Source organism: Mastomys coucha, unplaced genomic scaffold, assembly GCF_008632895.1.
Source record: "Mastomys coucha isolate ucsf_1 unplaced genomic scaffold, UCSF_Mcou_1 pScaffold23, whole genome shotgun sequence".
NCBI classification, from domain to species: Eukaryota; Metazoa; Chordata; class Mammalia; order Rodentia; family Muridae; genus Mastomys; species Mastomys coucha.
This window is the reverse complement of record NW_022196906.1, coordinates 50,724,033-50,744,812: the sequence shown is the minus strand read 5'-3', so window position 1 is coordinate 50,744,812 and position 20,780 is coordinate 50,724,033. Positions and strand designations below refer to the sequence as shown.

At 54.6% G+C, this 20,780-nt stretch overlaps 1 protein-coding gene across 5 annotated transcripts in view; it reads right to left on the bottom strand.

Annotated features, from left to right (window-relative positions):
• Positions 1 to 1,725: 1,725 nt before the first annotated feature.
• Lingo1 (leucine rich repeat and Ig domain containing 1) overlaps positions 1,726 to 20,780 on the bottom strand; it is a 180,135-nt gene continuing 161,080 nt past the window's right edge. For 4 of the 5 annotated variants that reach the window (XM_031343639.1, XM_031343640.1, XM_031343641.1 and 1 more), the window contains one exon: positions 1,726 to 5,438. In XM_031343639.1, the coding sequence (XP_031199499.1) occupies positions 3,582 to 5,426 (1,845 nt within the window). In that variant the 5' untranslated portion in view covers positions 5,427 to 5,438 and the 3' untranslated portion in view covers positions 1,726 to 3,581. Of the gene's footprint in view, positions 5,439 to 19,083; positions 19,680 to 20,780 lie in introns of those variants that run through there. The other variant, XM_031343638.1, reaches the window with a different exon arrangement.

Below are 20,780 nucleotides of genomic sequence, written 5' to 3'. Positions count from 1 at the left end.
GGTGTAAAGAGAAAGGAGAGCTTGCTACTCCATCTAATGTGCTCCTTCTGGGTGTCAGCCTGGGCATAGTCGGCCCATTTACTTTGTGAGGGTAAACCCCCTCATCTTTCTCTTTGTCATGCTCTGCTCTTGGAAGTGGCTTTGGTTCCATCCCCAGGAAAATGGGCAGACCCTTAGGATTCTAGATCTTGTCCTTTCTACTCTAGTAGCATCTTATGACTTCTTCCCTTGGTCCCAGGTGGAAAGGTTAGCTGGGCACAGCCACCTGCAGCATTTGGGATGGCAGGACAATCTGGCAGGCTCCCAGGTACAGATCAGGACCCCAGGATTATGGCCAGAAAAATTTAGGTTCTGTGTGCCTCTGAGGTCAGGTTCCAGGCCAGTGCCTGTGTGTCTTGGGTGGATTTCCGCTGCTCCTGTGTCCCCTCCAGAGGCTGCTGGGCACAGAGACATTGGCTCCCCAGCGGTCCTGTAAGATGTCTCTGAGCCCTAGTAAGGTGGCAGTAGCGTAGTTCTGGCCTCTTCTGTGGTGACACTTCCACAGTAAAAAGAGACTGTGCCAACACCCACCAGCTTTTTAGCTTCCAGACAGTCAACCCTATCCTATGACCATGGGTACTCTTTTCCCAAATGGACATTTTCCAACCTGACAACAACCTAAGAATTCTCTGATGTCCCTGAGTTCAGTGGGAACCCTTTCTGTCCCAGTAGCCAGGAGTAAATTAGCACCTTGGCCCTATTACTTTCAGCGACACCTGAGATGTCCCAGAGATCATGTGATAATTCTGTTCCCAGACTCTCAGAGAGGAAGGAGGATGCACTAACTCAGCCTCCAGACTGGGCAGCAGAGGACCTGGGTTCTGGTTCCTCTCAGGAGATGTCAGGCCTGCAGGGTTCTTGAAGCCTCATGCCATGTGACTAACATCTTGGATGCAGATCTCTTACATCCTGCTTGACAGAGAAGCCCTGGGCCAGGCTGAGAAGGCTGTGGCTCTGAGAGCCTGGAAGCAGGCCCTGTTCCTGTCACTTGAAGGCTGAGCAGCATCAAGTCAATTGCTGGCATCCCTGGTCCTCACCCTCTGGATGTAACAGTAGTCAACATTACCACCACCGCACCAGTCAACAGACATCTCATCTAATCCTTCTCATCAGCAAAAGCAGTCAGACGGAGGCTAGGCATGGTGGCACACATCTCTAACCCAGCACTCAGGAAGCAGCGGTAAGGGATGTGTGAATTCCAGGCCAGGTAGGGCTACATAGTGAGACCTGACTCAAAAAACGAAGTCTCTTTATTCTGCAGGTAAGAAACAGGGCGTGGGGGACAATCAGGCCTAGCTGGTGAGTGACAGAATTAGAACTTGAACTCAGACCTGACCTTGGACCTCAGCACCTTCTAACCTTAGCTCCAGGGATCTCCATGGAGTCCTGCAGGAGGTCACCAGGGGGCTCAAGCCTTGTCCAGAACCAGGGCAGTCCTGGCCAGTGGTTGGGAGAACAGGTTGGGGTGAGGGTGCCTCTAGCCTTGGACATCAGCTAAACTGGAGCAGAGCTATGGCGATGATGCCTGAGGAATGAATGAATGAATGAATTGAATGAGTAAAGGACTGAGTGCTGACTCCAGGCTCTCTCATCGGTCATGCTGCTCACGCCCAGACCCTGGCATGGATGTAGGAGCAGCACACTGGACGCCCTGCATCCTGGCAGTTTCCTGGTTCTGAGGTCTGGCTTTCCTATTGCTCTCTTGTTCAGCTGGGTCTGTGCTCCCCTGGTTCCTGTATTGCTGTAGATTTCCCTTAGCCAGAGGGTAAATGGGAGGCAGGTCACCTGGGCCTATTTAGGGCCAAACTGAAGCTGTCCATCGAGAAAGCACCAACATGGAGAAGCCAAGTGACCCTGGCCTGTGCCCTTTCTGCCCATAGACACAAGGTGTAGTGAGAGCTAGGTCTGCTGACTGAGCTGCTGTTGGCTTTTCAGACAGAGGGCCCAAGGATGCTTTCTAGGAAAGTGACAAACCCCCAACTTGTCATTCTGTTGCCCAGGGCAACCCTCTCCACAGCTGAGCTGGGAGCATTTAGAGATTCGAATGATATGGCCCAGGTGGAGGCTATTGTCTGGCTCTTCTGGCCAGCTCACAGACTGAAATCTAAGAGACCCCTGCCAAACCCAGGATGGGCTCAGAGCATGGCCTAGTGGAAGGACTGATAGAGCTGGTGACAGGCTCAGTTTTGGGCTCTCTAGACTGCTCTAGAATGGCCTCCTGCCCCGAGGGCTGTACACAGGAAGTAGCATAGATATTCAATAAACATTTTCAGATAAGACCTGGAGAGAGCTGGTACTCCCAATTTTGGACATGTCCAGGCCAAAGCTGGCATTCAGGGGTCCTCCCAGCCAGAGGTAGAAGAATCTATTATGTTCTCCAGCCTAGCCAGGGTCCTAGGAGGAGCCTATAGGAGCCCCAGGAGCTGCCCCTTTTTCTCTCCAGCCCTGACCCCATGGGGATCCCATCCCCCAGTGAGAGAATAATGACCATAATGAGAGCAGTCACCCACACACATGTGCACAGCGCTTTACAGATTACAAAGTGTTTCACATACATCATCTCATCAGTTCCTCACAACAGCCCTGTGAGGTAGGCAGGGCAGGGATAATGTTCCCATTTGTACAGATGTGAAGACTGAGGCCCAAGCGGGCCAGCGACCTACTTGAGGTCACACAACAGTGAGCAGCAGAGCTGGGACCAGAGGAGAGGAATCAGCCTGCCTCTGGCTCCTGACTCTTTCCACTGACTGTGCTGTTCCCCAGGAGGACCCCAGCCCGTCCCAGTTTCAGCCACACCCGAGCCTGGCCCCCACCTCCCCTTGGTAGTGCTGCCTGGCAGCCAGCAGACAAGCCCCGCCCCCTGGGCAGTCCTATCCCCTCCCCTACTTCCTGCAAAAATACAGCTAGAGCTGGGCCCTGGAGCTGAGCTGCCACCCGTGGCTCCAAATGGCGCCTAGCAGAGTGGGCCGGAGGGTGGGGCTGGAATCTCCTTCCCTGTTTTCCTGAGTGATCCCTCCCCACAGGGGAAGAGAAGAGAAAGGAGGAAGAGGAGGAGGAGGAGGAAGAGAAAAACAAGAAACTGAGTTGGAAGAAGGCCCTGGAGCCATCAGGACGTCAAAAGTTTGCATTCCGACTAGCTATAGGAAATAGTTTTTTCTTTTTATTATTTCAAGTTTTCATAAAAATCCATTAATTATTGAAACCCAAGTTACAGAGGAAGTTTGTAACTTTTTTTTTTTAATTGAATTATTGACTCTGCCGCGTGTCGGTTTGTCGGCTTTGGATTCGTCTGTCAACTCTGGCCCCTGTGCAGATGGGGTCCTCAGGCCTGGCCTTCTGAAATCCTGGTAGAAGGAGGGCAGGCGGTGAGGGCGAGGCTGGCGAGGCAGCAGGGGCGCGTGGGGGGAGAGAGAGAGTGTGTGAGGGGGGCAGGGAGGAGGTGGGAAGGCCTGGAAGTGAGTGGGCAGCAGCCAGGCACCTTCCCTGCCCAGTGTTGCCCCGGAGGTGGGGGGGGGTCCCTGCGCCCCCACCCTGCCCCGTCCTCATATCATCTTCATGTTGAATTTGCGGGGTGCATCAGCTGAGCTGATGCCTGCGTCCGATTTCCGGGGCACATACTCAATTTCGATGTTGTGCTTTGTGTTGCCTTTGCCCCGGCTCCATAGAAACAGCAGCACCAGGCAGAATAGGACAACGCCCAGGAAGGAGATGAAGCCCATGGTGGTGGCGATAATGAGCGTCTTGATGTCGAAGGGGAAAGGCACAGTGGCGCGGGTGCTGTTGGCCTCTCCCTCGCCTGGCTGGTTGGAGATGAAGGCGAAGGTCTTGTTGGGTTGATGGGGCCAGTCAGGCGAATAGCTGCGCACATGCAAGTGGGCGGGCATGGAGTCGTTGCCGCCAGCATTGGCCGCAATGCACAGGTACGTGCCGTTGTCCTGTACCTGGGCGTAGCGCACCTCCAGCGTGCCATCAGGGAAGACTGTGAGCCGCCCATTGCTCTTGGCCGAGACCAAGTGCTTGCGGGGTGAGAGCCAAAGGATAGCTGGTGGAGGGTCGCCATCTGCCCGGCATACAAACTGCACCGTGTGGCCCTCGTCTACAAACACCTGCTGTGCCTTGCGGTCCCGGATGTGGGCCCGGCGGCAGGTGAAGTAGTTGGGTAGGAGCACATCTGGAAAGTCCTTGAACTCCTTGCCCTGGACGAACTCAGGAGTGGCGCAGGTGGGCTGCTGCCTGTTGAAGTTGAGCCGCCAGCGGCGCCGGAACACCCACAGTAGCCGGCAGTCACAGGCCAGTGGGTTGGAGTCCAGGATCAGCGTCTCCAGATTGCCCACTGAGTGGAAGGCTGACTCCTCCAGGGTGGTCAGCTGGTTGCCAGAGACATTGAGCACACGCAGGTAGTTGAGCCCACGAAAGGCATAGGGCTCCACCACGGCCAGCTGCCCGCCCACCAGCTGGATCTCCTGCAACCGCAGCAGCTCATGCAGCATGGAGCCCTCGATTGTACCGATGGGGTTGTAGGAAAGGTTGAGGAAACGGAGATAGACCAGGTGGCGCACTGCCAAATAGGGCACGGCTGTCAGGTTGCAGTGTGTGATGGATAGGGATGTCAGGTTGAGGCCGTAGAGGCAGTTGGGGGTCATGGTGTCCAGGTAGGGCCAGTGGGAGATCTCTAAGACCTTGAGTCGGTACAGCCTCTTGAAGGAGTAGTCCCTGATAGCATTGATGTTGAGATGTCGTAGCCGCAGGACGATGAGGCCGTGCAGGTGGGAGAGCGCCTCGGTGGGGATGGAGGTCAGATTGCATTTCTCCAGCGTCAGCTGTTCCAGGCTGTTGAGGCCACTGAAGGCTCGGTGGGAGATGTAGACGAGGTCATTGTCGCCGACCTCCAGCGACTTGAGGTTGTATAGGTCTTGGAACATGTAGTCTAGCAGGATGACGATCTTGTTCTCACTGATGTCCAGCTTGGTCAAGTTGCTGAGGCCGGTGAAAACGCCCAGCGGGATGAGCTTCAGGCGGTTGCTGCGGAGCCCCAGCGTCCTCAGGTTGAAGAGGTTGTTGAAGGCGCCCGGTTCCACGGCGCTCACGATGTTCTCATTGAGCTCTAGCTCCTCCAGGTGTGGGAAGCTGGCAAACTCGTCCTGGTTGAGTGTCTTGATGCGGTTTTTGCCCAGGTCCAGCAGGCGAGTCTCCGTGGGGATGCCCTCGGGCACCGCCACAAAGCGCTTGCGGTGGCAGAGCACGGCTCGGTCCTGCGCTGAGCACTCGCAGCGGGGCGGGCAGCCTGTGGCAGAGCCTGACAGCACAGAGCCCAGTACCAGCAGGAGGATGGGCTGCCAGCAGGCCAGGAGGGGGCTGGGCATGCTTCTCATACCCCCTGCCAGCATCCTCTCGCTCACCTGCAGCCGGAAGCAAGCACAGGACAAAGGTGGCAATGAGCAGGCAATGCTTGGATAGACCCCGCCCCACCCCCATCCCAGATGTGAAGGTTGTGGAGGAGGGGCAGTGCCACTTCCGTTAGGGTTCATAGGCAGGTCACTGTAGGCATGTCCTGAGTCTCAACTCACTCAGGGCTTCCTCGGGGACAAAACCAGCCTTGGTGATCCACCCAGATTCACAGAGGATCAAAGGGCTCAAGGTGAGGTTTCCGGAAATAGCCCTGAAGAGGAAGGGAGAACACAACTGGACCCAATCTACAGTGCATTCTCCCTGCAGATACCATCACTTTCCACTCAACTCTGCCACTGAGTCCTGGGTGGCCTAGCCTACAAGCCCTGGGTACCTGTAAAAGGTATCAAATCTGCTTCAGGATTGGGCTCTATCCAGAAGCAGGGCCCAATCAGAAAGGCTCTGCAGAAAGCCTCCACCTGGGGTACTGTGGGTCCTGCGAACCCTGGACTACCTCTTCTACAAGGGTCTAGCCCTGATGGAATCAGCTACTTGGCCCAGGGCATGAGTGCTTCCTGCTTCCTGGCCTTAACCCTGCCTTTCTTCATAGAATGTCGTTTCTCTAGACTGCAGACATCCTGGCTTGAAGACCCAATTAAGTCTGGGATTTTCCTGATCCCTAAGATGCAGGCTGCCCCCCTTCAGAAGTCCTGCCCATTCGCCTCTCTGGGTTTCTATCACCTCTTCCCAATACTGGGCTCCTTTGGAGTTAGTGGTTTGACCTCCGAGACCAGAACAGACAGTCTTACAGGTGCGCACCCACACTGTACCACTGAGAGTGGTTTTTTTTTTTTTTTTTTTTTTTTTTTGGTGAAAGTTGGGTCCTAAGACATGATAGGAGGTGACAGAAAGATGGGGTGGGAACTGCCCGCAGGCTGCAGGTGGAGTGAGCAGGGGTATGCAGGAGCTCTCCCATCCTGGTGCTGCCTGCCTTGCCTTCTGCTCCCCTGTGGGAACTGGCTTGGAGATGGGGTGGGGAGGAACCAAGAGGTCTTCAGAGATGAACCAAAGCAATGTTCCACTGCAGCCTTCTGCCACCAGTGGGATAAAAACCCTCTGCTGCCCATCACCATTGCCTCTGGCCCTAGTGGGCATACTGTCCTATACTCATGGCCTTGTGGAACCTACTACAGCATGGGGAGGCCAGGCTTGGGAGTCCCATCTGTGCCCAATTTGGGTTCTTCCTCAACTCTTGACACAGCGTCTGCCCTCAAGCCACAATTTATCATAGTTGTCATCCATGTCAACTGGTAAGGCAACTGAGGCTCTGAGAGACTGTGACTGTCACTCAACCAAGAGCAAGGGCCAGTGTAGATTGGAAGCTCTGGCTCCACACACTTTCAAATGCTCTACTGGTCTTCAAGAACTGACAGGTGCTTCCTGATTGTTGATCGACTAAGTGACTGATTAACCAGAGGGAACTCATGGTGTCATTGACATGTTATGGAATCTGCACAGTTTTGTTATCCCCAAGGGCTTTGTCACCCACCCCTTTCCTCCCCCTCACTCTCTCTCTCCAGATTCTTCTGTGTCTGAGCCTCTCCCTACCCTGCCCCCACAGGACCATTTTCCACAGTCACACACGCTCCAGTGACCCACCAGAAAAGCAAACATCCTGACAGGCGATCAATAAGTAATTGGGCCAGCAGCTGGGGCTGGTGTGGGTGTGAGGCTGGGGACCTCAGGAGGTAAACAGGACTTTTAGCATCTGTCTCAGGCCTGGGCTAGCCTGGGAGAGAAGAGGCTGAACTTAGGGAGAAGAGTAAGGAGCCCAGATGTTGGCAAACCTTCATGCACATGTGTACAGCATCTGAATCTACGCATCCCCTCCCACCCCACAAAGCCACACACTGCCCCCCAACTTGGTCCTGCAACCTGGCCTCTAAAGCCATTTCCTTTTGGAGAACTGTACCAGATGCCTTTTCAGCCTTCCACCCCAAAGACCACCTCCCCAACAAAGTCATCTGTGAGTCACTCAGCTATCATCCCTTGCCTACAACACAGACACACTTGATTCTTCCTAGTAGTGGCATGTGATTGTGGTGTGTCACACCTCATTCCAAATGAGGACTGACTGAGAGAAAAGTTAAGGTGAAAGAGGATGGCAAGAAAGGAGGAGGAGGGGGGCAGTTGGGAGTGGTGCCATGATACCCTGCCTAAGGAAAGGGGAGGGGGGAGTGTCTTGGCAGCTGAACAAAGTGGGAAACATATCCCAACGCCTCAGCGGATGGCAGCTCTCCAGCCACCACATGATGGACGTTCAACTCTAGGTCACACTGCCACTGTCCCAGAGGTGGCTGTCTTACCTGCCATAGTGAATTGCCCAAGAACACAGGCTAGCTGTGTGGGAGGCAACGTGTGATCAAGAGGAAGTTGCTATAGGGAATGGAAACCCCTCTGCTGAGGCTGACCTTGATATAGGCCCACCGAAGAATAAAACCTGGGGTATTTAAAAATGTTGATGGAAAAGCTGGCCAGCCTTGCCCTGTAGAGCTACTACCCCAAGCCAGGCAGTTAGCCACAGAACAGTGGGCCATGCACCATGAGGTCAGATGTGTTCACATCCTCTGAATCGCCTCTTCTGTGTGTGACCACATATGTGTGTGAGGGCATGTTCATACGTGTGCATGTGGAGGCCAGGGTCAATACCAAGTGGCTTCCTCTCTCACATTTCACCCTACACCTTCACACAACAGCTCTCACTGAGTCTGGAGTTTACCATTTTAGCTAGACTGGCTGACCAACAAGCTCTGGGGATCCCTGTCCTTACCTTCCCAGCACTGGGATTACAGGTAAACACCACTGTCCTTGGCATTTTAGGTGGGATCTGAACCCAGGCCTCATGTTTGCGTGGCAAGCATTTTACAGACCGAGCTATCTCCCCAGCCTGTCACCCTCTGTCTTTTACAGATGGCTGCCCTGAAAGGTAGGGAAACTGAGTCCTTGAGAGGCTAGAGTGCCTGCCCATACCGGCACAGTGGCAGCAGAGCATGCTGAGTGTAGGCTCCTAGACTCACGCTCCTACAGGGGGTGTCAGTATAACATGTTGAGGGCGGGTCATATCTGAGGGGTCACCCAGGCTGCCGAGTAAGCAGTGTGTAACTCATCACCGGGCAGTTCAAGGCGGTTCCTGTGCTTTTCAGGGTGCTTTATGCTTTTTAATCAATGCTTTAATTCGGATCCTTGCCCCCTGAAGGGATTTTCATGAGGGCAAGAATTCAAAATTGGAACAATAAATATGAAGAAAGTAAACATCAGAGACAGGCAGGTGGCAGGCAGGGGATAGCAGTGCCCAGGGTGCGACGCCCAGTAGCCTGAGCCCTCCCCAAAGCGGGGCTGGGGAAGCAGTTGAGCTATCAGTGTAGTGCAAGATGAGGCTCTGAACTTTCCCTGCAGTAGGCATGGATGGGTTGCCAGCCACCAGCCACCACCCACACCTTCCCTAATGTCCCAGGTAGACATGGCCTGGCTCAGACACTGCTGCCTGACACTGGTCATTTTCAGCTCTCCAGCCTGTTGGGTGCCCTGGGCAATGTCTGCTCTTTCTAGCCCTCTTCACTAACCATCAGACGCTGGGTTTCAGAGTCTCGGGGAACTGACACCCAAAACACTGGACAGTGAAACATCCTTGTCTGGGGACAGAGAGGAGGCTGAAGACTTGAGTGGAAGTTTCATCCAGGCTGCTCAGCTCCCCTGACTGAAGCTCCTTCACGCTGAGACTCTGGTGGGGAGAACGGCTGGTGGAGGAGGAAAGGGGGTGGAATTCCTCATAGTTGGGCTGGGGTCATGTTGTCCCATAGGCAGTGTCTGCTGGCTCTTGGGTGCAGCACCCAGCCAGGCTCACAAAGCCTGTCCAGAAAAGGGGATGGGCTAACACTGACAACTGCAGCTGTAGGCTGCATGGGTAGAGCTTTCCTCACTGTCTCAGAAACCCAGGAGGCAGGGGTCTCAAGGGGCATTTCACACTCATTTTACAGTTGAGAAACTAAGGTGCAGGAAGGGAACTCACTTGAGCCAGCATGAGGCCACAAAACAAGGAGGCAGCAGCACTCTGCCCCTCTGGCGGATCTGCTGGTCTTGGCAGAGCCAGCTGCCTGGTGTGTGTGTGTGTGTATTTGTGTGCATGTGGGTGCGCACGGGCACACATGAGGGTCCTGTTGTAATGGTGGCGGAAAGCTGGGGAAGTGGAAAGCTGCTGGTCCTCAGAGAGCCATGTGCAGGTGTTTAGCCCTTGCAGTACGTGGGCTACTTGGCGTGTGTTTAGTGATTCTCCATTTGGCTGCCTGTGATTCTCCTTGGGTGCCTGTTTGGACCCAAGTCTCTCCTCATCTGGGATGACCTGTAGCATGGGTGGAAGGCTTAGGTATGCTGGGCTTTCTGTCGGTATCTCATGGTGTTCCCACTCAGCATTCCTCAGGGGTGGCAGTCCCCTGAACTTCTGAGCACATTGCTTTTGAAGTCCACTGATGCCACATGCGGGTCTGTGGCGGAGCAGAGCTGGCAGGCTGGCTAGACAACTCCCCAGAGTACTCAGCCTCACTATCTGAAAAGGACCGCATGGGAGAGGGAGAGAAGAGAGTCACATGGGGTTTCATAGGATGGGTCAGAGAGGCAGAAAGACAAGCAGGCAGTGGGTGATAGATGGGCACAGGGACAGGGAAGTGGCAACAGTCAGGGAGACATCCGGGCTTGGTTTTGTGTGCCTTTAATCCCAGCACCAGGGAGGCAGAGGCAGGCAGATCTCTGTGAGTTCCAGGCTAGCCTGGTCTACATAGCCAGTTCTATTGCAGCCAGAGTAACACGGTGAAACCGCTCCAAAAAAAAAAAAAAGCCAACAACAAAAATCAGCAGTGGGTGGGGTCTTCATGGGAACCATGTGTCTGGCCTCTACCTCACATTGTATGGCATCTGGGTGCCAGACTGGGGTCTGTTAGCCTACCCTGCTCTCAGCCCTACCCCTGCAGTGGATTTGATCAGCTAACCATCTTCAAATAGGCAGACAGAGGGTAACGAGAAAGTAAGGGGACGCAGTCACCAAAGAGCAGAAGCCAGGCAGAGCCTGGGTCTCTTAAGGCAGCTTTGCTCCCAGTTGCTGGCTTGCTGGGACCTTTCTTTGTTTTCAGCCTCAGTGTTTCTGGATCCATGTGACAGCATGATAGTGCCAGTTACATGTTACCTGTTCACTGGCAGCTAGGACCAAGAGGTGGGGTAGCATGTGGAATGCCCCTTCCAGAGACATCCCACAGTTCCCTGTTGGTCCTCGCTTCCCCATGACGGGTCTGCCAGGCTTTCATCACCCAGCTGGTGGGGCCTCTTCTTTTGTGGGGCCTCTCTGGAGCACTGCTCCTAGTCCCCCTCCTTCTCCCTTTCCCTATAGCCCATAGACTAAAACGCTAAGCTGAACTTCATCCATCTCTGCACCTCTAGCCTCTCCCGCCTCAACTAGTCAAAGAATCATACCACCTAGGGGACAGCCCCTGAAACACTGGGCATAGGGTTCAACCCTGTCCTCCAACACCTAGTTTAGGCTCAATCAGGTATTCAGGAAGAGGAGAGGAGATGGCAGAGGTGGATAGAGGAGGTAGTTGGTCCCCAGGTTGATCTGAAAGCACTCAAAGACTCCCACTTGGGGCTTCCGTGCCCCAAATCCTGGCCCAGTCCCTGGGCTCCTTCAAGACACTCTCTTCTGGCTGTCCTGACTCATCCCTGCTGAGGTGCGAATGGCTGATAATGGCTTAAGGAAGGAGCTGCTAATGGGGGAATGTAGTGTTAGTCTGCAGGGCTAGGCTGAGAGCCCAGGAGCAGGCCACCTGGACACAGGGGAGGGGACCCTGAGAGGAGGATCAGCAAAGACTGAGCCTCTAAAGAAGTGCTGTCTCGGCAGGCTGGAACAGCCTGCTGTGTCTCTTCTGGCTGGTGCTCACCTCTACCTACACCCCACTCCCACCCCCAACAGGAGAGAAAAATCAACCTGGAAGAAAATTGAGGTCGCATCCTTTGTCATGCATAATTCTTTATTTTCCTCTGGCTCTTGATTCTGGCAAAGAGTTGCTAGGCTTCCAGGGTGTATGTGCACACGGGTCATATGTGACACACACAGGGAAAATACCAGTATCTATGTGTGCCACAGAGAGTACACCAATGTGTTTGTGGGTGATGGATCACTTGGCCGGGTGCCACCAGCTCTGTCTCTCTGGCACCCTGAGAAATTCAGTCTTTTCCCTCCTGTGTTTATCCGGCCTGTGGCTAGAGAACACTAACGGGGCTGCTTACTTATCAGCCTTTTAGGTCAAGGGAGGTCAGGCCAGCCTCCAGGCACTTTGGCTGTCCTGAACTCCCTGGGCTGCCCTGGATGAGCAACTGGCCCCTGAGTGCAAGGGAGAGAGGACCCTGCCCATTTGACCCAAGCACAGCCTGTCTCAGGAACTGCCAGCCTTCCGGCAAGCCCACAACCTCAGGCCATTTGTGGGATAAATTATGAATTTTAATTGTCAAAGCATCTTAGTGTTTAAAGGCTTCTATATATAGGGCCTTGAGAAAGTCAACTATGGTGACCAAGGGCTCATGGGCTCTATCCTGGATTCCAGCCAGGGCACCTCATCCTGCTGTGTGATCCTAGGGGAGGACTGGATGGCTTTTGGAGCTTGCCACTCATTTTACAGGGTCACCTGTGCTAGGCCTGCCTCATTAGAGAGCACTCCCTTTCTTGAATGGGAGCTGTCCCCTAGGTGAAGAGATGCTGGCTAGGCCTATGTGACATGATGATAGAGAAACTTGGGAAACCCAGGACCTGCACCTTCATGTGACCCTTCTCCTGATTTGAGATGCTCTTAGGGACAGAAAGGCACCCATGAAGCTCCATACCCAATCCTCCATTCAAGCAGGAATACTCCTGTTCCATCCTCTCACTCCTCGGGGCCTCTCAAGATGCCCCAGCTTACCACCATCTGTAGAGTCCCAGGCCTTGAGAGAGACAGGGGTATAGATCCATAGATCTCAGCAGGCCAAAATAGAGGGAAGCAGCAAGGATTGGGGTTAGCTAGCAATTGGTCAATATGGTAATGGTGGTGGGAACCCCCCTAGAGGGCCCCTGGCATCAGGCATCTCATGGAAACCACAGCTACCCATCAAGACAGGTGGAATTATTACTCCATTCTGTGGGTAGAAAAGTGGAAACAGCTAGGTACATCAGTGCATGCCTTTAATCTCAGCCCTTGGGAAGCAGAGGCGGGGGGGGGGGGGGCTCTGTGAGTATGAGGACAGCTTGAACTACATAGTTCCAGGACACCCAAGAGTGATCCAAAATATGGAAAGCATAAGAGGTACTCATCTGTTCAAGACCACAGCATAGTAGGAACTCTGGAGAGTCTAAACTCTGCCTCACCTTCCATAGTCTCTTACATACATACAGACAAAGCGGAGTAGCTCACACACAGCCAGCCAACTGGTATGATCTTCACAATCACTTAGGAGGCCGGTATACTTATCCCTGTTCTCCTGTTCAGGGATCTGAGGCACAGAGAAGTCATATCATTGCTGAAAGTCACATAGCAACAAGGGGCTGAGCTGAGACTCTTTATACCTCAGCTTCTCTTGACCTGCAGAATCTTGAAGCACTCTTGCCCCCTGAGGCCATAATCTCTCCATTTGCAAAGGAACTGGAAGACTTCATGTTGCCTCACCATGCTGGACACAGGGAGCTCATGAAGATGGAAGAAAGGTGTTTACGCTGACCATACACTAAGCATGATGGCCTTACTGGCCCTCAGCATAGCAACCGCACTGAACTGATGAGCAAACCAAGCTTGGGCTGCTAAGTCAAGGCCCTGAGCTAGTCTGAATCCAGAGGAACCGGATCTTAGAGACCACCACAAAGATGAGGAGATTCAGTCTAAGAGCACAGGGGCTGCCCACTCACAGTCTGTACACCCACAGCTATTTTCTCTGCCATTCCAGTGTGGCCATACATCTCATGGTGACGCCAGATCACGGGTGAGAGATGGTTTTGGATATTTGTGCTTCACAAAAGGGGAGAAACAAAACCCTGATGCATCATAAAGCAATATCTGCTGAGTTATTTATGTCATGGTTAGACAAACTTTAAATAAAAACACCACATGTTTCCTACCATGGGCTGGTCAAGCCCTCTCAGCTCAGTTGAGTCCTGGCCAGCTCCTTGCAAAAGCCCATTCTTCCAACATGGTAAACTGAGCTCATGCCAGGAGTAGATCCTCTGATCAAACACAGGCTATGCTGGGCCCTGCGCAGCTGGATGACCACCAAGCTGCCCTTGCACAAGTCCCCATGAGGTGAGAACCATTGTAAATCTCTAAGAACTATGTCAAGGCTGAAGGTATCAAGTGTCCACGGCTGGTACAGAGAGCTGAGCAAAGGCCGTGGGTGGAACCAGACCAAAGGGAGTTGGATGAGCAGCCTGCCCTGGCCCCACTGTGAGCAGCCTGTCTTAGGATGCATGCAAGCAGAGGCCTTTCTGGAAGCTGTATCTCATCAGCCTCTCTCGGTTCTGAGATAGCCACATCTTGGATCCAAGCCAAGGGACTAGAGATAGCCAGGCCCCCAGCTGTAGCTGCAGGCCTGCTCAGAACCACGTAGAAAAAGGATGCTGGCTAGGCCCCTGCCCCCTTTCCAGGTCGAGAGTGACTCTGCAGAGGATAGCAGAGGAGGTGGCAGGGAGAGATTAATTCCCTGAAATGGAGAGAAAAAAAAAATAGAAAAACACACACACACCACACACCCTAATAACATGTAATAAGAGGTTGGAGATGAGGAACAATGCCCTAGTAATGTCACCCTGGCGGCAATCAATTTGGGTGTCACATGAAATAGGCATAATTATTCCGCCAGCCCTGGCGCTTGTCTCTAACCAGCTCCAGGGGCCCAGGCCTGGGCGGGAAGGCGGGTGAAATCAATTGTGGGTACACCAGGCTGGCAGGGAAGTTACTCCAACTTAGCCTGTCAGCTCCTGGCTTCTTAGTTCCTCTGGCAGGTCTTGTGGTTTAGGGACCCTTGGACACCCAGGAGCCATCTTGCTTGGTCACCCTTCATTCATTGCACAGGCAAGAGGGACCAGAGAGGGCTCTTCAGAAAATTGTCAATGCTGGAACACACATCTCTTTCATCCAGCAGTTTGGCCACTACATTCTTGCTAACACCAGTGCCAGGCCTCGTGTCAATGCCAGGGTGCAGGAAGGGGAGCTGAACATAGGCTCCCTGTACCTCCTGAGCCAGGACAGCCCTTACCATCCTGAGGTGGACCCAGATACTGGGTCTCCCAGAATTACTGCATAGGGGCATAAGCCTTGCTCTGCCTTCATTTCCAGTTCCTTGGGTGGTCCCTTCTCACTCGTCCTGCCCATGCAAGCTCAGGACTTTTACAGACAATATCCCCATGCCAGAGGAAACTGACTTCCATGGGGGTAGGAGGGACAACCATGGAGTGAACATCCAACCCACACTGAATGCTGCCTGCACCAATCCCCTTTCACACACTACAAACCTTGAATCCCAGAAACACAAATCAAGGCTATAATGAAATCCCATTTTACACTCATTCAATCAAGAAAAAAATCAAGACAGCCAACAGACAGCGTAGAGTTGTCTGGGGATGGGGAGCCGTCCCCTGTGAGGGGGGCATGAAGTGGTCGAGCCAATTTGGAAAACACGTTGGCACAGTTCCCAGGAAAGCCGAACACGAACATGTCCTGCAGCCCAACAGTTCAGGGCACTTCCCACACTGCCTCGGGAGATAGGGAGAGGGGGTTTGTGGCAGCAGTATCAGTAAGAGCCAGAAAGAGTAACAACCCAAATGTTCATCAATAGGAGGGCCAGGAATACTCTGTGTTACACTGAAGTGACAACCAAATCCATCAGGGAAAAATGAATGGGTGCTGAATATCCACTATCATTTACAAGAACAGGATAATGAATGAAAAAACCAGTTCCAGAGGACTGTATTTGTTTATGTTTTATAGAGAGCTAAAAAATAACCTAGAACGCCAGAGTTCTTCTATAGCTAAATAGATTATTTTATCTTAGTGCTGGGAATTGAACCCAGAGCCTCATGCACGCTAGGCAAGTGTCCTACCACTGAGCTATAGCCTCAGCCCCAAATGCAAGAGGCAAGAGAAACATAGGTACATAATGTAGGGTGGTAACTGTCTCAGAGAGAGGAGCTGAGGGTGAGGTGTGGAGAAGTATGCGGGAAGAAGCGAGCGCGTGTGAGCGCTGAAGTCGGAGAGTTGGGTCACGTGCTCACTACGTTATCATGAGCACTACTACGGTTTATTTTGTCTTACTTACTTTTTGTGTGTGTCTCATTGTATAGCCTCGGCTAGCACGAAACTTACTCTGTAGACCAGGCTGGCCTTAAACTCACAGAGATCTGCCCGACTCCACCTCCCAAGCACTGGGTTGGCGGGCATGAGTCACTATGTTCTGGCAAGTACTACTATCATGAATACAAATGCATGGATCAACAAGTTAACAGGCTGGGCCAGTGAGCACAGCTGCCACCCATGGTCAGGAGAACACTCTAGAGTGAGCTCACACCTCCACGATGGGGGCTTTTGACAGGTCACAATACCCTTCTGATTGTTTTCTCAGCTCTAAAACCACATCTCAGCACCACCTACAATGAGAAAACAAGCTTCGAGTAGCTGGCACTCATTAAGCACTCACTGTGCGCTCCACACGGATCTAAGTGCATTCATTGCGTGTGTCAGCACACTTAATTGTCACCACCTCCACTGAGGTGGGTACCACAGTTAACTCCACTTTACTGGAGAGGACATGGAGGCCCAGAGAGATTAAGTAAGTTACCCAAAGTCACAGAACTAGACAGTGAAGTGACCGTGGGGAACGCTGTCCACTCAGCAGAGCTGCTATTGGCCCACAGCACTCGAGGATAGGTACTTTTCCATCCCTGTACATAGAGGTCGGAATCAAGGGGCCTCAAATATGTTTGGAAACGACCCTGCCTTTTCAAAGCTTCCTTCAGAGAGCCCCCTCTCTCTAGAAACCCCTACTTCCCGTGTCACTGCAAAGCCTGATGCTACTTCAGGACTCAACCAGCCATCTTCTCCTAAGAGCCTGACCCCACCAGCTCCACAGAGAAACTCCCACTTCTGGAGCACTCCACGTTGGCTCTCTCTAGTCTACATGGGACATGTTCAGTACATATCCAGCTCTGCTCATTCCTGCAGCTAAGGTCTCCAGCTCATGTCCCCTCCAGGTTGTCCTTTCCAGGAGGTCCTAGGGCCTCATGGTGTCTTTTCCACATTCTGAGGGTTGCCTAGGTATTCAGGGTAATCCACAAGGTCTCCCCAGGAGCCAACCAGGCAGCTCACCAGGATGTTCAGAATAAACACATGAATGAATGGGCTGCTGCACCATCATCTGTAAAACCCTCGTGGTTCCTTTGAGCTGCGGATACTAAGAGCAGCTAGGGGAGGCTTTTGGAAGGAGGAGGCCTTTTAAAGAAGGGATGCAAAACCAAGTCAAGAGAGGATTTGAGGCCCGTTGGAGGGAAGAAGTGGTAGGGACAGAACAAGATACAATCAGTAGTCTTGTCCTGGGAGGGGAACTTGGGGCTGGAATGTCACACACAGAAAAGCCAGACCAAGATTCCAGCCTACAGGGCCAGCCTTCTGCTTTCACCAGCACCTAACAGTGGCTCAGGGAAGCTACAGAACACAGGTCCTGATCAACTTTTTTGCTAAGCAACAGCTCATTCTGGGGGAGGAGGGCATTGGTCCTCTAGAATTCTGAGTTCAAAAATAAAATAACAGCGACAACAATTATCTAGTGTAAGAAATGGATGTTTAGAGACAAATGGAAATGATAACTCCCCAGGATCAAAGAGGATCGTGACAGGTAGATCTCTCTACATTCTTCTCAGTCTTGTAGGATCCCTCACAAAGCATCAAATCTCAGCGTGCGGCACACACCCATCTTGTAAAAGCTGCCTCCTAACCATCACTTGCCCCAGGTCTAAGGAGCTCCCAGGTCTTGACGAAGCCCTACCCGAGGCCATCTCATACACTCTTCCGCTAGGGATGGGGGAAGGGGCATAGAGCCAAGAGCTGCACCAGGTGTGGGGGTCCTGCCCTTCTTTGGCTGAGGCAGTTGGGTGTTGCCCTCAGGTCTTCTGAGACCATGTGCCTTTTCCCTGGCACCTTCAGCGTGGCTCTGAGGCTCTCTTTGCCTCTCCTTCCTATCACCTCCGTCTTGCCTCCCAGCAAACCAGGTGCCAACATCCTCCCAGTGGCTGAGGACTCTGCACCCGTCTTGGCCCACACAAGGACAAAGGGCCAGGAGCAGTGGAATACTCACCCCACCCCCACCCCCTCACTAGCAGCCCTCAGTGGGGTCAGAGAAACCCCAGGCTCTCTGCCGTCTTGGTGCCCCTGAGCTCCCCTGGTACCGAGGCCCATGCTAAAGTCGTTGGCATAATGGCCATCAGGGCTGAGCCCAGAGCCGGGAACCAGGAGAGCTGGGCGCCCTCTGGCTGTCCAAGCCCAGCCAAGGACTGAGGAAAGGCTGGGCTGGCAGAAAGGGGTTGGCCCAGATGGTCCTGCCCCCACCGCAGGCCTCTTGCACTCCCACCCACCAGGGCAGAGCTCTTCCCATCTTCCATGTGCCCCAGTCTCCACGGCACCCACCCACCACAGGGCATCTGAGAACAAAGGGGAGGTGCTGCCACAACAAGAGCTGGTCAGGGGCTGGTCAGGGACCCCAGCAATAAGAGACCCAGGGGACTGCCCACCTGCCTGGCCCCACCCCTCCTCAAAGTGGGACCCACCCAGAAAGAAACATCTGGGTGTCTTAGAGGGCACGAAGCCCGAAACCCACCCAAATAGGGTGTGTTTGGGGGACACACACACAGGGGGTTCCTTCCTCACGTTCCCCCTTCTCAGCAGGCTCCCACTTCCCACCCATTTCCCTCGGAATGAAAAGTGGGGCAGGAAGAGGTGAGAAGCCCGGCTGAACGAAGACAAAGGGGAGCCCCGAAGGTTCCTGGGTCTTCCTCAACTGGACTGCCCCCTCCCTTTTCTTCTGCCCTCCACCTCCCTTTCACCCAGGAGAAGGGAGAAAGGAGCCAGAAAGAGGCTGACAAGGCTCCTGCGGAGAGAGGGGCAATCCTAGCTGGATCTTGGGAGCTAAGGGTTTGCTAGCTGTGTCCCCAAGCTTAAGGGTATTAGCCAGGGCTGGGGAGTGGTCTCAGGTCCACCGAAAGGGACAAACCCAGGGCTGAGAGAACATATCCTCTGGGGTGACCAATGCTCAGAACGGGAGGATGATTTAGGGGGCACCAGGGCAGGAATGGAATGGAATGGTAGGGATCTCTCCTTGACCACGGGTCCCAGCCTGCCAACCAGGGATCTGTTAGGAACAGCGGAACGGAAATGGGAAAATCATTTGAAACTTGAGGGTCAGGCCTGCGACCCCAAAGGGGGTCTGGGTGGTACAAGGTGTCCTACATAGCCCCAGGAGGGTGAAGCCTGAGCCGATAGCAGCTCCCAGAGGCACTCGCCGCAGGGCTGCCGACTCGGGCTCAGCCAAGACGGAGGGGCTCACCTGCATCTCGGGCGCGCTGTCCGTCCGCTCGGCTTGGTCACCAATCGCATGTCTCTCTTGCCGGCGCGGCCCCAGCCCCAGCCCAGCCCCCCTCCTCCGTCTCCTCCTACAACACCTCCGCCCGGTCCGCGCGCCCTCGCAGAGCTGGCTGTCCGTCTGTCTGTCCCACGCGGGCGGGAGCCCAGCCGGCCGTAGGGCAGAAGCTCGGGAGTCGGGGGCGGAGGCCGAGGCCGCGGCCGTGGCGAGCTGAGGAGCAGGAGCTCTCAGGACGCGTGTCGCGGGCTCCCGGAGCCTGGCTCTGTCCCTCGGGCCGGCCGGGAGCGGCCGCCACCGCCTCTACCGCTGGGGCCGGGGTCGAGGCCGGGTGTTCTCCGCAGCGGGGCCGGGGCCAGGGCTGGCGCCGATGGGCAGCTGCCGCGCATGCTGCTCTGAGCCCCGCGTCGGGAGAGGGGCCCGAGCGGCGCGGGTGGGGACTCCGCGCGCTCCGGGACCGGGACGGGTCCAGGTCCGGCCACCTCCGGAGCTGCCGCCCGCTCCGGCTCCCGCGCCGGCTCCCGCTCGGGCTCCGCGCTCTGCCGCGGCGTGGGGAGGGAGCAAGAGGAGCGAGCAGCGAGCCAGGGAGGGAGGAGGGACGGAGGGAGGGAGGGACGGAGGAAGGGAGGGAGCTAGTGAGCGAGCTCTGGAGCCGGGAGGGGGAGGAGAGAGAAGGCGCGGCCGCCAAACCTGGGTGGGGGTCCTTCTTTCAGAGAACGGGACGGAGATCGAGGAGCGCCCCAGCAGCTGCCCGGCGTCCAGGGGGCAGCGAGAGTGGCAGCGGGGCGCAGACGAAGAACGCTCCCGGGCCGACGCCTCCGCGCTCCCGCCCTGCACCACGCAGCGCCCCTCTGGGTCCCAGGCTCCAGCAAGTCTTAAGCCAGCCCAGCCCGCGGTCTTCCCAGAGTGCGTGCACCCATTCGCGTTGGATTGTCTCTGGCCACATGCGTGTGCATGTGAGCGCGTGTGTTCACACGTGTTAACTGGGGTCACTGCACACTGCCGTGTGGACCGACACACGCACGTGGACAGACAGGACCCCCGCACACACACCTACATGGTCACGGTTGTTTAGAGGACAGCTTGAGGAGGGTCATGTCTTGACCCTCCTCTCGAAATGTCCAGGACACCCCCCGACCCCCGCCACACACACACACACACACACACACACACACACACACACACACTACACCACCACCACCACCACTTCCTAGGGATCTTGGGGAGAGGCCGGCAGCCGGGAAGCACAGGAAGGGGATGTGGAAGTCGAGCTAAGTGGAGGCCAGGTCTAGAACCTGCTTTAGCATCCTAGTCCCCACCCCGTCGGGTTTCCTGTCCAGCAGAGGGCAGCAGGTCTATCTGCCAGGCTCCGGACGGTGGCACTCTCCCACGTGACCAGCAGAGGGCAGTATAGATCCTCAGTCTGGGCTTAGCTATTTACCATCTAACTCCCTCAAATAAACACCGAGTTTAGTGGGTACCACATCTTCAGATAGCTCCAAAGACTAAGACCTTTATATAGAGACCCAGACTCTTCTTGGGCCACAGATCAGAAACTAGCCTGGCAGGGTGGCCTGGCAAGGGCTGAGGTAGGCAGGCAACCGATTGGGACCTCTCATCTATCTACTGCAACCTCTTTCCATCTGCTTGAAGCCAGATGCCCG